Source organism: Polyodon spathula, chromosome 10, assembly GCF_017654505.1.
Source record: "Polyodon spathula isolate WHYD16114869_AA chromosome 10, ASM1765450v1, whole genome shotgun sequence".
Lineage (NCBI taxonomy): Eukaryota > Metazoa > Chordata > Actinopteri > Acipenseriformes > Polyodontidae > Polyodon > Polyodon spathula.
The window spans coordinates 14,308,867-14,324,761 of record NC_054543.1 but is presented as its reverse complement, the minus strand read 5'-3'; the positions used below and the strand labels follow the sequence as shown (position 1 = coordinate 14,324,761).

Genomic DNA, 15,895 nt, shown 5'->3' with positions numbered 1-15,895 from the left:
AAATGTCAGCTATAGTACTGCGAGTAAATTATTTAAATTTTATTTTCCATTTAATTTTAACAAAAACACGGGCAACTGCCAGGACAATGACGTTTTTCGTGACACGTGATCAATTGGATGATGCGAAAACATTAATACATGCAAAAAAATAATCTGCATCTATTTTTAAAATTCACCTTTAAATTCTGTGACATTAATTTCTATGCTCTGAAACAATTACCAGTTGCGCTGAAATGCAGTCAAGTGCTCACAGGCTAATAACCAAGCTCTAACGGCCTATTGCCAGGGTTACATCATGCACACTGCAATAGATCTAGAATGTAGACCTACTATTTTAAAACAACGCTTCAAAGATAACCATTGTCTTCTGCCGGCGACACAATTGTGTAGCGTAATTTACCACTAACAGTAATGGAGCTGTTTGAAATATGCTGTGTTGATTATAACCCTCCAAAAAATCTAATAAATGATGGTTGAAAAAATTCAAACCTCCCCACCACTGTCCACAGAGATTCCCTGTAGAGTATGTACTTGCAAAACATACCCAATTTTCAGCTGCACCCTTTAATTGGAAGTCATTTTCACTCCAGAGTTGCCGAAATTCCATACACTACCCATTTGGAGTTGTTATCCAACAGGGAACAGTTTATGTTCTATTATTTGCTGACAATCGTGCTCTTGATTGTATACAGAACAGCCACAGGAATCCTCTTTTCTAAATGTGTACTTGATGTTCTTCTCTTTATGAAATATTATATATGCTTGCATTGTGGGCTCAGATGATAACATCCAAACTCGAATGCACGTGCGATGGCAAGTCGTCAGCCAGACTTTACTTAACATTATTGGTCATGTTTATTTTGGACTAATGTAACTTATTATTTAACTAGTAACAGTGTGAAGGCAATGAAAGGGTAGCCAACACAAACTGACTAGTTACTGTATATAAATAACAACTTCTTAAATGGAATGTCCTGCTGCTGGTTAAAGACGCACATGACGCACATGCAGAAAGATATCCTGATCTAGCTAAGTGGAGAATAATTATTACTATTTGTTATCCAGTGTAACAGGGTGAAGGCTAGGCAGTACGTGACCATCACACACAATGTAAGCAAGTATCTTATGTACATGAATGTGTGGTTATAGGGCTTTTAGCCTCATCTCACTGACACAGGTCAGAATCTGTAACTGCAGTGCATCACACATTGGCAGCTACCTGAAAAGAAAGCAAAAATGCTGTAATCTGTAAAATACTGTAAATACTAAAAGTGTTTAGTACAGAATCATGCTCGGATTATAGGTCAGTTTTGACTTCATAGCTTCAAATCTGCTTGAATGGGTGATTAAATACTTAACTGGGAAGGATCAAAAGCGCCCTCTTGTGGTCAACAGTAAAAATCAAGTGGCTATAAAAAAAGTAAGTGTTTTTTTATTATTATTATTATTATTATTATTATTATTATTATTATTATTATTTGAAGATATGTTCTTGATGTCTGACTTGGATCAAATGAAAAATAAAAACAATATATGCATTTACTAAAATGTTTTTTTTTTCCATGCTAAAAGTTGATGTATGAATTACAGCAATAATTTCCAACCATTCAAACCACCTGGTGAAAAAAATATAGGCCTACAATATGTTTAAAATCAGGTAAGCTAAAATAATTGTCCTGGTGGCCACATGCAAATCATAAATAAAAAAAGTTTAAGAATTTTGATGGTGAGAATTTAGAATACAGAACACCTATATTGCTTTACGGTAGTACTGTACCACAAATGACTTCCAGATTTATACACTATGGGACCTAAGCTCAAACAAAGCCCTGTAAATAAAACAACGTCTCAAGTACATATACAGCATATAGATATATTCTACGTGGAGATGAAGAGATTGATAAACAAAAAAGAGATTGAAAGCTGGGAGCGGTCCTGAAAAGAATGTCACTAAGCCAGTGCTGAGAATGATATTGATTCTTCAGAATCCCTGTCACAACCAATTTAATTTTTATGTTTACACCTGCAGTGAACCGTCTCTGGGATAGCATGAAACTTATTTCAGCTGTCCACTAACGCTTCAAAAAACATTATTTTTTATTTTATATTTGATTTTTTATTTCCAACATCTTCCATATCATGTAAGTGGAATTATCTATAGAGCAATAGCAGTTTATCATATTTTTTCAGTCGGGTGGGGCTATAAAATGCACAAACTACAAAACAGCAGATAAGCTCTAGGTTCATAACAGTGTTGATGCACTACATGTTTTTATTTTGTGGTATTATACAATTATTATAAAATAAAGAGGTTCCTTTTTTTATCCCATTCAAAAAACAGTATCCCTCATGTATTTTTATGATCTACAAAAAGTAAAACTGAACGGAAACTGTGATGTCATTAAAAAAAGCCACAAAAGCAGCATTAAAAATGTGATGCAACTGACAAAGTAGTTTGTTTTGCAAATGGCATCCTTGAAACATACATTGTAATATACTGTACAAAGCTGCATACCCGTTATCCATTTTCAGTCACAATGTGTAAGACAGCTGATCTGACATACAGCTTCATTGGCAGGCGCCTTATCCAACACTACAAAATTACAAAATTTCTAAGTAATAAGTCTATGAGAAAACTTTGCTCCACATTTCTACCAACTTCCCTGAAGGAATTCATTATTTTTATTTGTTTATTTAGCAGATTTGAACCCTCCTGCTTCTTAGCCCTTTTCTTTTACCACTGGACCACACAGCCTCATGCTAGTCAGAAATGTTAGTTGTGTATTTAAATATCTAGCCAACTTGCCATTCTGGAAGCTGACTGTGGAACGACACCCAATGTGTAAAGGCAAAAAAATGTGTCAAAACCCTCAATCTATTTTAAGAACTGAATATTAAGAATATATTTAGTGTTCTGCTTTTCCCTAACAATACTATCAATGGCTTCCCTGAATGTCACATGTTCTGAATTGTCATCGCATGACATAACATGTTGTTAATGGTATTTCCCATGGCGTCGGAATTCTTCCTTCATCCCAAATGGACCACCAGATATGGGTGTCAAAAGCACAGATAACATATAAACATATCCAGGTTTATTCAGCCAGCTTGTTTTGAGCAATTTATTAGACTAATAATTCCAACAGTAAAAATAAAAGGTCAGTTTGGTTGAAATGCACATATATTGTTCTTTTCTCTGCTGCTGTGTATTTTGAATGCAGTACAATCAATGATTGTAATGAGGTCATGCAGGGTTCAAACAACCAGAATGTTGTTGATATTAAAAAAAAAAAAAAAAAAAAGTACTGTTACAAATATCAAATAACAGAAGAATAATAGTGTAGATGATTACGTTTTAAAAAAAAAAAGAACTAGGAAAAAAGGTTCAAACCAAAAATCAGCCAACTGTATCAGAATCATTGAAATAAACATAACAATACAACAAAACAGCTGTTACAGTGTGTCAGGAATCCAGTTGCCTTATTAGGTCCTTTACTTTCTGTTTTCATAAGGTTTATAAGTTTCAATTCAACTCAAGTGTTTATAAAATATGCCCCTCAATATGAAAGATCGGAATGGGTAAGTACTCACTATTGCATCTTTATTTAAGACCAGTGCCTCTGCAGTGCAATTAATTACATCTTTCACATCTCACTATACAGACACGGCACAGCTGCCTTTAAAATAGTTTTTAAGTAACTGGCAGGCAAATGTACTATGCATGTTTCTTTCAGAAGCATTAATAAGTACACTAAATCATGATTGTTTAAATACTGGATATTACAGATATCACAGTTTACATAGTGTGAAGCTGGTGGTTTTTTCTGGAAAGTAATGCTATGTACATAAAATGAATGTATATTGTAGTTAGTTCATTTTAAACAAATTGTATTTTAACTTCCCCTTCTAACATTAGCTATCAGTTCAGCTAGAAAGCCAAAAAGTTAAATGTATAACATTAGATCCATTAAACGTGTGTTTAGCTTCCAGTGAAGACAATATTTAAAGCTGGTACTTGCTGTAAATAATTTGATTGGAAAAGTAATATATAATATTTACCAAATTAACGTATTAGCTTTCAGTCTTTTACATTTTTTTTTTTTATTTTGGTGAATGTGGCTGTCTGTTTCAAGTTAATATAATAAAAACACCTAAGCATGGATTTCTACGGCCCATGGTCAATCCTCTTTAATGAAAAAATCTCATAAGAACACCTTCTTATGGAGTTAATGCAGCCTTTTAAAATAACTTTTGTAACACTACTTGATATACATTTGGTCAGTTGATTTTAAGACAATATACTTGCTTTTACCAATTCCATAAGTTTAAATCGTCCTTGCTTCTGCATTTCGAGTTAAGTTTAATTATATGTTTTGCTGTTTGTTAGCCTAGAAACATGCTAAACTTTGTTTTAGTTTAACCTTTATTATCGGAGATGTATTCGACTTAAGTTACAAGCTTGGAGTACAAAGCTTTAATGTGTCAACAACCACAGGATGCACTGTAGAACAGCATGAGATAAAATGGCATCTGGGTTTTGTGTTATATGGTAAGAGCAAAGCTTGTGCAAACGATCCAGCGTATTTTTGCCCTCTTAAGAGTTTTCTCCTCCATCCCCATTACTATTTGCAACACACTGGTACCTCACTGAAAAGTGTGCATTCAACAACTCAAAGCTTTGAAGCATCATTTTATTGTTGCTGTGAAAAGGTGTTAAATGCACCCCTCAGGCTATCTTAATCATATACCATGAGCGTAATAAATGCAAAGAACTTGTGTGAATAGCAGGCACATTGCAAATCAATGAGGGGGTATTAAAAGGTGTAATTGGTGTATATTTTATGGGAAAACAACACCTTTGAATTACTACATATGTTAACACAATCATTAAGATTTAACAAGCACTTAAAGTAAGATCGAAACAGATATAAGACACTATGGGCATCATTTACGAAAGGGAGCTAAACTTTATGGTGCACGATAATTGCAATTACTGTGCACGGTAATGATTTCCATATTTACTATTGCAATTGTATTCATTATCGCACGAAATAGTGAACATATTATGGTGCACGCAAATTTTATTGTGCCATACTATGGTAGTCAGAATGAATATGTGATTTGTATGGTAATGCATGATAATGTATTTAAAAGAGGTACCCCGCTCTAAATAATAAGATGAGCTTCATTCACACCGCATTTACTAAAGGGCGATAATTGTATTGTGCACATTAAAGCGAGTGATAAGTAGTTTGTTTGGACACCAGGCTTTAACCACTGATAGTCGTGCTGTTTAAACCTTTTTTTTCTGGCCTGAAAACTAGTGATGTGCAGTTTGATTCTTTTTACTGACTATTCATTTGATTCATTCAGTTTAGTGTTCGTTTGATTCACTGATTCACAAAATGGAAATAAATCTTGCTGAATTACTTGCTTATGAAAATTTGTTAGAACAGAAAAGGGCAGCAAAGACAATTTAAGTTAAGACTGTTCACTTGGTGGGCCGCACCATAAAAAAAAAAAATATATCATAAATGTGTGTGTGTGTGTGTGTGTGTGTGTATATATATATTAGCTCAAAGAGCCAGCTGCCCAATGTTTCGATATGTTGTACATATCTTTCTCAAGGGAGCCTGTGTTTGAATGAAAACATTGGAGGTATTTATAGGTGTCTGACGACATGACAACTCCTTGCACACTGGCTCTCAAAAGTATCCCCCCCCCCCCCCCCCCCCCCCCCCTTAGACTTTTCCACATTTTATTGTGTTACAACATTGAATCAAAATGTCAAAATGAAAAGTAAAATTGTTCTAAATTAATTACAAATATAAAACAGAAAATAATTGATTGCATAAGTATTCACCTTTGGTAACAATTACAGCCATGAGTCTATTTGGATAAGTCTCTACCAGCTTTGCACATCTGGACACTGCAATTTTTCCCCATTCCTCTTTGCAAAATTGCTCAAGCTCCTTAAAGTTGGATGGGGACCTTTGGTGAACAGCAATTTTCAACTCTTTGCACATATTCTCCATTGGATTGAGGTCCAGGCTTTGACTGGGCCACTCCAGGACATGGACCTTTTTGTTTTTAAGCCACTCCAGTGTCGCTTTGGCTGTATGTTTGGGATCATTGTCCTGCTGGAAGATGAATCTTCTCCCAAGTCCCAGGTCTCTTGCAGACTTCAGCAGGTTTTCCTCCGGGATTTCTTTGTACTTTGCTGCATCCATTTTGCCCTCTATCTTCACAAGCTTTCTAGGCCCTGACGCAGAGAAGCATTCCCATAGCATGATGCTGCCACCACCATGCTTCACGGCAGGGATGGTGTTCTCAGGATGATGTGCGGTGTTAGGCTTGCGCCAAACATAGCGCTCAGCGTTGAGGCCAAAAAGCTCTATTTTGGTCTCATCAGACCATAGAATCTTCTTCCACTTGTTCTCAGAGTCTCCCACACGCCTTCTGGCAAACTTTAGCTGAGATTTGATGTGAATTTTCTTCAACAATGGCTTTCTTTTTGCTACTCCCATAAAGGCTAGTTTTGTGAAGCACCCAGGCTATTGTTGCCCTATGCACAGTGTCTCCCAGCTCAGCCGTGGAACACTGTAACTCATTTAGAGTTGCCATAGGCATCTTGGTGGCCTCCCTGACTAGTACCCTTCTCGCTCTGATACTCAGTTTTTGAGGATGGCCTGTTCTAGACAGATTCATAGTTGTGCCATATTCTCTCCATTTCTTAATAATGGACTTTACTGTGCTCCGGGGTATATTCAGTGCCTTGTAAATGTTCTTATATCCTACCCCTGTGCTTTTGAAGAACCTTATTTTGGATTTGCTTTGAATGTTCCTTCGTCTTCATGATGTAGTTTTTGTTAGGAAATGTACTAACCAACTGTGGGACCTCCCAGAGACAGGTGAGTTTAACGAAACACCTTAATTGCACACAGATGGACTCCATTCAACTAATTATGTGACTTCTAAAGACAATTGGTTGCACTAGAGCTTATTTAGGTGTGTCATAGCAAAGGGGTTGAATACTTATGCAATCAATTATTTTCTGTTTTATATTTGTAATTAATTTAGAACAATTTGTAGATTTTATTTTTCACTTTGACATTCTGGACTTTTTTGTGTTGATCAGTGGGAAAACCTCCTAATTAAATCCATTTTCATTCCAGGTTGTAACACAATAAAATGTGGAAACGTCCAAGGGGGGTAAATACTTTTGAGAGCCACTGTACGCGCGTGCGCGCGCACCCACACCCACATCCACACCCACACCCACACACACACCCACACACCCACACACACACACACACACACACACACACACACACACACACACACTATAATGTATGTGAAAATAAATTGTATTTAAGCCAACATATTAAAATATACTACTTCACACAAAGCACATTAACTAGAAGCAGCTTATATTTCATCTTATATATATATCTCAATATTTCATTGATATTCTAAAATATAAAGTTTTTAACAGCACTGATATAAAAGACACTGACAAGCTGTGAAAATACGAACACTTTTTAAATGTACTTTTTTATGACTTGTCAGGACACTTGATAACAATGCTTGTTACGTGTTCTAGTTCTGCAACCTTTCCACATAATGCCTTTTGATGCAGAATCCAGTGTAAGAAAAATAGTTCCTTCTGCATTTCTTTCTTTAATTTTTTCCAGCCCTCTGCTGCAGCGCTAGCCAATCCACTCTTTGCTGCGTCATGGTGCATCCTCTGCTGTAATCCTACCAGTAGTTTCTTCCAAGGTAATTCTGCACTTTTCATGGCTTCTTGAATTTGAAAAAAAGTCCTTTCCTTTCATTGAGACTCCATAGCTTCTTCCAGTAAACACAAAATATGTTGCTTTGTGTAGCGTATCATGGTGACACTGTATGGTATAATCTTTCATAAACTGCAACCGTTGCACTGCAAATCAGACATGTTGCCTTGCCCTCAAAATTATTCAGTGGAAAAATTATCTACTGGCTACCAATTTTGGAATCTTCTGTGTTCTCCTCCACCTTTCGCTTCCATGACATCTCCAATTACTTTTTCGCTACTGACTTTAAATTTTACACAAAGTAAGATACAGTCAGCACTGACATATCCAGTAGTTTAGGAGCGATTTTAAGAGTTGTTGCTTCTCAGCGTTGAATTTAGGAACGCAGCCATGGGCTTTGTATCAGAAAACTGGTGACGGAAATCGCATGTGGCGGGTAAGTGTATTCATTAACTTGTTCCATATACTGTATATAATAGGAATTTATTTTATTATTAATACAAGGGCGCTAAAATGCCGCTGACTTGTATCTGGGTAACGGATATCCAAGTGCTAAACAAGCCTTCACTTCGCTATTCTAATCAAAATTATGTAGGAGTGAGGAAACGGATCCTGTGTGCTATTTGATTGGCTATTTTACTTTCTCTGTGAGCTATGATTGGCTTAATGTGAATGTCGCTTATACAATGAAAACTGCACATATTGAACATGTGTTATATTAAAGAGGCGGGTTGTTTTAAAGAATTTCAAAACGATACAGTAGTCATTACACCAATGCAATTTTATGAAGTAATGGGCCGGCCACCAAATATTAGCCCGCCAGCCGTATGTTTTACACCCTGTTTATTTTAAACTATGTCATTCAGCTTTAACTGCAACCTAGTTAATAAACTGCAATTTACACAAAAAAAGCCCTGCTAAAGCTCAGGTGGAATTATATTAAATTTCCCTAACAGTGGACAGGTTTACTATACAGGGTGGCAATGCTGACAAGGAGGAAAATAGAGACAACGTCTCATCAGTCAATCTTTCTCTAGTAAGCAGAAAAAAAAATAATACGCAATTGCACAGCATTACTTTTTTTTTATGCATTAAAGGAGAAAGGAAAAAAAAAAAGCTTTTTTTGTTTTGTTTTACACCAGACAAGGAATACATGTTCAAATTAAAAGGGAAGTAGTGCAGTTTCACTCTAAGATGCCTCTGCCTGTCCCTTGCCGAGTGCTGTGACTGTTTTGATCGCTCATTTTCGGTCAACGTAAGTCACCAACACCTTCACTATAGCTATTGATCAAAAGGTAAGCCTGGACTGCGGTGCTTTTGATATCACGGTGGACACGGGTAAGTCTCGGACATTATCATGCACACTAATTTATCGCTCACAATACATGTAGTGTGGACGGTATGGTATGTAAATTAACCAAATACTTTGCACATAAATTAATATGTTGTCTGTTAGTAAATGGGGCAGTAATTCACTTTCACTCACTGTGTGCACCTACAAGGAAACACAAGCATGGATGGTTCTCAGGATGTATCTCACAAATGAAGGGACACAAACAGCTTGTTCATATATAAGGTATTCTCCATTAAAGAGATTACTCTATGAAAAGCTTTGAGAAATACTCCCATATAGCGGATTCCTTTCTCAAACTGTGACATTGTAATAAAGTGAAATGACAACCACTGCCACCCTTAAATAACTGACTTTATCTAAAGCTGACAACAGCAGTAACATGCATTTCTTTCTTTACTTCAAAGGGGTCGACCTTCCCTGAAGGTTTTTATATCACTGTATGTATGTAACAGTGGAGCAAATGGCACATCACAGTTCTGTTCTCAAGCTTTTCTGGAAAATAACATTTTCACCTCATTTCATCCTCTACAATCCACAGCCAAAAAAAAGCTGTAAGTGATGACGGAAACTTGGGACAAATGCCTAGAGTTATTAATTTGCTGTTTGTTATGAACTGTGATGTGTAGTTTTTGTTCATCATTCTGCCAGACTGCTTTCAAAGAATGTAAATTATAATCTGCAGTGTTTGTGTAAAATAAAGTTACACTCGTTTCCACGTGGCCCCTAAAATGAGCAAACAACGTTAGTTTTGATGTAAAATAGATCCTATTGGCTGCGTACGTTCTTTTATGAAGTGTGGGATAAAAACTGATGTGAGCAGAAGGATGGTTCCTGGATGTGTTGGCTTGATAAACAGTGTACCGTATCATTCACTTGGTAGAGAATTAAAAATCCTTCATAGAAATAAAGCATAAATGTAATAATTGCTAATAATTAATCTATATTGCTGCATAAAAAAGCTATCTGAATTAAAGGAGAAAAAGGATCTCACAAGGGGGCCAGTGTATAATGCTTGGGTAAGAAATTTGATTTTCAAGCCTCAATTATCACTACTCTAACCAGATAAATGATGAGATTTGGTACTTATATATATATATCATATATACTATATATATATTATATATATATTATATATATATATATGGTATATATGGTACCATATAACCATGGTACACCTGCAATTAATGAATATAATAATCCATAAACAATATTTCCATCCTCGGTCCATGCCCTTGAAAGACCCTTAAATGTAGGGTTTTAAATGTCATTTTGTTGTTTTTGTTTTTTTTAACTTCCTTCACTAGGTCATCCGATTCAGATCAAAAGAAACAGGATCTATTGCTCAATAACCTTGCAATGTGATGAATAAGCCTGCACTCTGGTGCCAAATACTAACACTAATGGAACAAACTGTTTTAAACTCGACCACTTGCAGATCTGAACAAGAGAAAATGCATATGTAGGTGTAAGTTTAGTTGCAAAAATAACAGAACCCACAAGGTACATTGCTAATGCTGTTTGTCTTAATGCATTACTCATTTCCTACAACCTTTCAGGCATCGAAGGTACTTGAGACAGCATTATTTTGTTATGGGCAATGAAACCGTAATGTACTTTTTCAAGTATTTTGATCTGGTATTTGTAGCATCTTGAAAAATAACACCGTGTAACAATTTTTTTTTTTTTTTTTTTTTTTTGTTCCTGGGTAGTAAGTGTAATTTCCTAATTGCTTATGCCTCAAGAGTATAGAAAATGGCTATTATTCCCCACAAACTTTGCTTTTGTGACCAGGACAGTGATATTTCAAAATATCACTATTTCCAGTGGGAAAACGGGCAAATGTGTGTCTTTTCATTCACATAAAGTCAGAAAAAAACAACATATGAATCCAAATTAACATGTATTTATACTAAAGTAATACAAAAATGACTACAAAAGATTTAGAAGTGAGTAGTTTTTCGAGATTTACGATTATACTGTAAATCATCCTGACTTTATGTGAACAAAAAGACACACCTTTGCCCGTTTTCCCATTGGAAATAGTGATATTTTGAAATATCACTGTCCTGGTCACTAAAGCAAAGTTTGTGGGGAATAATAGCCATTTTCTATACTTCTGAGAAATAAGCAATTAGGAAATAACACTTACTACCCAGGAACAAAAATTGTGTTACATAGTGTAATAATTTCATTTAACCAGGTCCATCCAGCAATTAAAACTGCAGGCACTGTAGTTAGTTATATGAAGTGTACAATCTGAGCCAACGCTGCGGAAATGTTTGCTGATAAATGAGATTCAAAGTGCATCATCATAGATTAAGCCAATACATTTTATTTTTTTCCAGTACCACATGACTTCACTGCACACCATGTTAAGATCTCAGGGATATCCCTAGAAATGATCACGTCAGTCTGCAACAGACAGCGAGAGTAAAAGACCTTTGCTTTGGGAATTCTAAATCATAAATGATGAGTAATTAGCTCTGCCCTTGAGACATCTGCATTGCACCTAAGCATCATACATTAGCCCTTACCCCACTCAAATCCAAGACACGTTACCTGTTAGTACATCTTAAGGCCGACAAGTTATTATTTTTTGTGAAAAAAGGCCCCAAATACTTCGATTACTAATTGTTAGTAAAATATGGGCTATAGATTACATATTTAACAGGAATGCTCCTTAATGGTGATCATTAAAGCAACATGGTAAAGTATGAAACATTACTGCCACCGTGTGGGTACTTTTTGTATAACAAAAGCAATATGTAGAAAAATAATACAACCTCGTGTTGAAGTGTACCTTTCCCTATGACCTTGCAGCGTGTACTGTCCAGTTATTATTTTACTTTCTGATATGGATGTTTTTAATATGTTCGTGAAGTTACTTTAAGATACCAGTAAACGAATTACACCTGCACACAGGGAGCGACCAAAGCCATCAGCAGTAGAACATACTACAAGAATATTTGCTCTAAAATATATTCTTCGTATCCTTCTTATCTCACTGGTGATGTACTCGCATGCAGCTATTTTTTTAAAAAAAGAACAAGAATTTCCAGTAGGCCCTACTTTAAAAAACATAACAATGACAACTTTATGAGAAGCCCTTATGAAACATTGGATATCTAGAGTGTGTACAGTAAATACATACGCTTTTTAAATGATTGGACACGCTTAAATTTCATACAAATACCAGCATAGTAGCAACAATCAATTGTGCAAAACAAAGTTAAAATCGTTAAAAATTCCTATAATGGTGCATGAGCAAGATCTTGCCTTGAAGTGTATTCATTTTTTTCTTAATTATATAAATATCGTTAAAATATATAACTAGCGAGAACATATATATATAATTATATATATATTATAACGATATAGTATATATATATATATATATATATATATATATATATATATATATATATATATATATATATATATTGTTAAGGCCCATTAATTATTTCAAATACTTCTGATAGATGCCTTCACTTCACTTGCCTCCACTTTAGATTAAAGTTTACCGGAAAAAGAAAAAAAAAAGTCATTTAGGCTCCAACCGGCATCAAATATTTATCAACCGTTTTAGAAACTGCATTTGTGCCGGAAGGATGACTTATCTATATGCCTAACGTTGGAAAGCTGACCCCTATCCGCAAAGCACTGTCAGTTTACATGGACAGCTGTCACATTTTCACCTTGTGTAACTCGAGAAGGGCAAGTGGTAAATGAACCCTCCAACAATCTGTGGTTTTATAGGGGTCCCTAAACTTTCAAGCACTGCAGCGTCTGCTTCATTATGCATTCAATTAGCCGTTATTTGCCGTTACAGTTGTCAAGGAGTTGATGTCAAAATATGTATTTGTAATGCAAATTATTCTTACTATCATTTATGTCATATCATAATGTTACATTTTCTACAAGCAGTTCTACACCCTGTTTAAACTTTGCCATAATAAAGTTTGTATTGCAATTTGTATGTGGGGCTTTGCAAAAGCCAGGGATATATTAAGGAGGAACAATTAGGTAAAGGTAGGCCTATAAGTTTTAAATGGTGCTAGGTCTTTTCTATTGATACTCTTGTATCTGCATATGAGAAATAAGTTGCTAAATTAACAGAAAACTAACCCTGCACAGATGAAAGCTGGCCTAAGAGATTAAAATCGAATGCACCCCATTTTGCACTAATGGAGTAGGGCTACAATGAATTTGAAAGTATTGTAGCTTTAACAGCTGTCTCTTATAAGCTCCAGGCAGTGTTATTGCAGCCTCTCAAATCACTCAATAAACGGTCTACTCACTACTGTGTAAAAACACCATCGTGACTTTGTACAACTGGACTTCTATATAAAAAATAAAAATAAAAATAAATAAATAAACAATAGCATGGCTACTCATAAAAAACGGGCAAAGGGCTAAAAAAAAGGCCCTATCCCTGTTTTTTTTTTTTATGTTGTTACTGGGTTTTTTTGTTTGTTTGTTTGTTTGTTTTTTTACAAAGTAATGTACATGTAATGCATTGTTAATACATTAAGTTGAAAATGATGTCTGCATGTATCTGTCAGTTACGTTTGCAGCCAAATCTGTGTAAACATATATATATATATATATATATATATATATATATATATATATATATATATATATATATATATATATATATATATATGTGTGTGTGTGTGTGTGTGTGTGTGTGTGTGTGTGTGTGTGTGTGTGTGTGTGTGTGTGTGTGTTAAAGAGTCAGCTATCCACGTTCACATTCTACATTAGGGCGTGCAATAGCATATCGCTTTTGATATACCCAGTTTTTAATAAGAAATCACCCTTTGTCCTCGTAATGATATCTGTTTCTAGCAAGAAGTTACGCCAAATTAAAACATTATGCACACCTGAATGCCAACAAAAACAATCATTATGTCTCTTTATGACGAACACTTCTGTAATAAACAGGCACATCAGCCCCTTACAGAAAAGTGCCCTTTCACGTCTATTCAGTTTTTCTAATATCACCAATCTCCATGGAAACTGATGACGTTGCAGCGATTTCAAATACAGCTGTTTTGTCACCACTCCTGTGGCTGGGTTTTCTTTTTGAAGTGGCTCTTATCTGCGCTAGCCTTAGATATGTAGCCTACTAACGTAAATGGACAAACGAACACTCCAGTAAATACAAAATAGATATGTAAAACAGCAGCAGAAAAAAAGAAAATGTATTAGACTGACCACACAAAACAATTTTTAATGGAGTATTAAATATCCTTTAAAACGCATTTCTGCTCTCAGCTTCCAGCTACTAAAAGCCGATAATGTCTTGTACTTCCTCTACTTAATTTCCAGTGGGGATTTAATGATGGATCAGATCAATGAAACTCACTGATGTCTTGGGTTATTTTCTCCTAAAGCTGCATCATCGTTTTTTTTTTGTTTGTTTTTTTTTTTAAGTTTTTTTATCAGGAACATTAAGTCAATTTAGGAAGACAAGACAGGCAAAGCGGGGAGTAATTTTGCCCTGATGTTTTTAAATATACTGGGCAGCAGCAATCGAGTTGCTTTTTGTTTTTTAAGCTATATAAACTATCTGAAATAAAACGGAGAACAAAAATACAGTTCATACATTTTGTATAGCTAGGTGTTAGTTAATGTATTACCATAGATATCGGATTATTTACATATATTCTTGAGAAGCAAGTTTTTAAACTATTTTTTTTTTTTATTACTGGTAAAAAGGTCATACCGGGCAACTATGCAATATGTCTGCAATACGTCTTTAGGTAAAATGCCCCTACCTCTCAGACTTTGTGCATTTTCTAAAGGGCTGTCTGGTGAGGTCTTGGAAGGATCTAAAGCTCTGGGGCTCCGCTGAAATTCCCTGAGCCCGTCTGGTCCTGGGTCCCATGATCTGAGTGACAGGCAACACCGACTGGTATTTGTGCAGTTTCCGTTTCATTTCATGAACCTGTTCCTCCTTCTCAGCCAAACGTCTCTCCAAGTCATTTATCCTCTCTTCCTTTAGCATCAATATTTTGGCAAAGTCCTCTTCCAGATCACTCATTTTCGAAACTGTTCAAACTTTTTTGTTGTTGTTGTTGCAACCAGCAAACACACACGCACGCACACCTTGAGATCAGGTTGAATCCGTGTGATCAAGCCCTCTTTCTTCAAAGGGGTAGACCTGTCACTAATGTGACAATTGGTCGATCCACCTATTCTTATTGCTGAATGGACTGAAAAATCAAGGAAAGGATATGAGATGTCTAAAAAAGCCAGTGATGTATCTATGCTGAGTGCTAATCCACAGATTCTCTGGGGAGCTGGTGATTATCTTTCATTGAGAAACCAATTAGAGCTGCCCTCCTTTCCCGAGACTGTAAGAGTCACTTCGAGCAAGCTGAGAGAAAGTATTGAGCGAAGTGTTCGAACAGAGCAGCATCGGTACCACTATCAGCGGTGCCGGTGTCTATTACACACCAATACAAAGTGATGGCAAAGAAGAAGAAAAAAAGCTTTGTGCCTCTCAGTCCCAGACTTGCTCCTTGAAATAGCAGCAATTACCATGTGATCCGAAGGGTGACGCAGTGCTCTGTAACTGGATCCAGTTCTTGAATGTTTTCAGATCTCTTAGTAATATTCTGAGACTACAATGCACGGGTCAGAAGAAGCGTGTTCCCATTAAAACACAGAACTCAAACGCTATGTGTTAAATTGGCTGCCGTGAAGGCATTCTAATCGTCTGAAATAATTACAAACTTCG

The 15,895-nt window shown here is 35.7% G+C and overlaps 1 protein-coding gene across 1 annotated transcript in view; it reads right to left on the bottom strand.

The window, feature by feature from the left end:
• The window catches only part of LOC121321863 (cGMP-dependent protein kinase 1), a 168,897-nt gene extending 153,273 nt beyond the window's left edge, over positions 1 to 15,624 (bottom strand). Inside the window, exon 1 of the mRNA XM_041261161.1 lies at positions 14,931 to 15,624. Coding sequence (XP_041117095.1) covers positions 14,931 to 15,196 — 266 coding nt within the window. The 5' untranslated portion in view covers positions 15,197 to 15,624. The remainder of the gene's footprint in view (positions 1 to 14,930) is intronic.
• Positions 15,625 to 15,895: the final 271 nt, after the last annotated feature.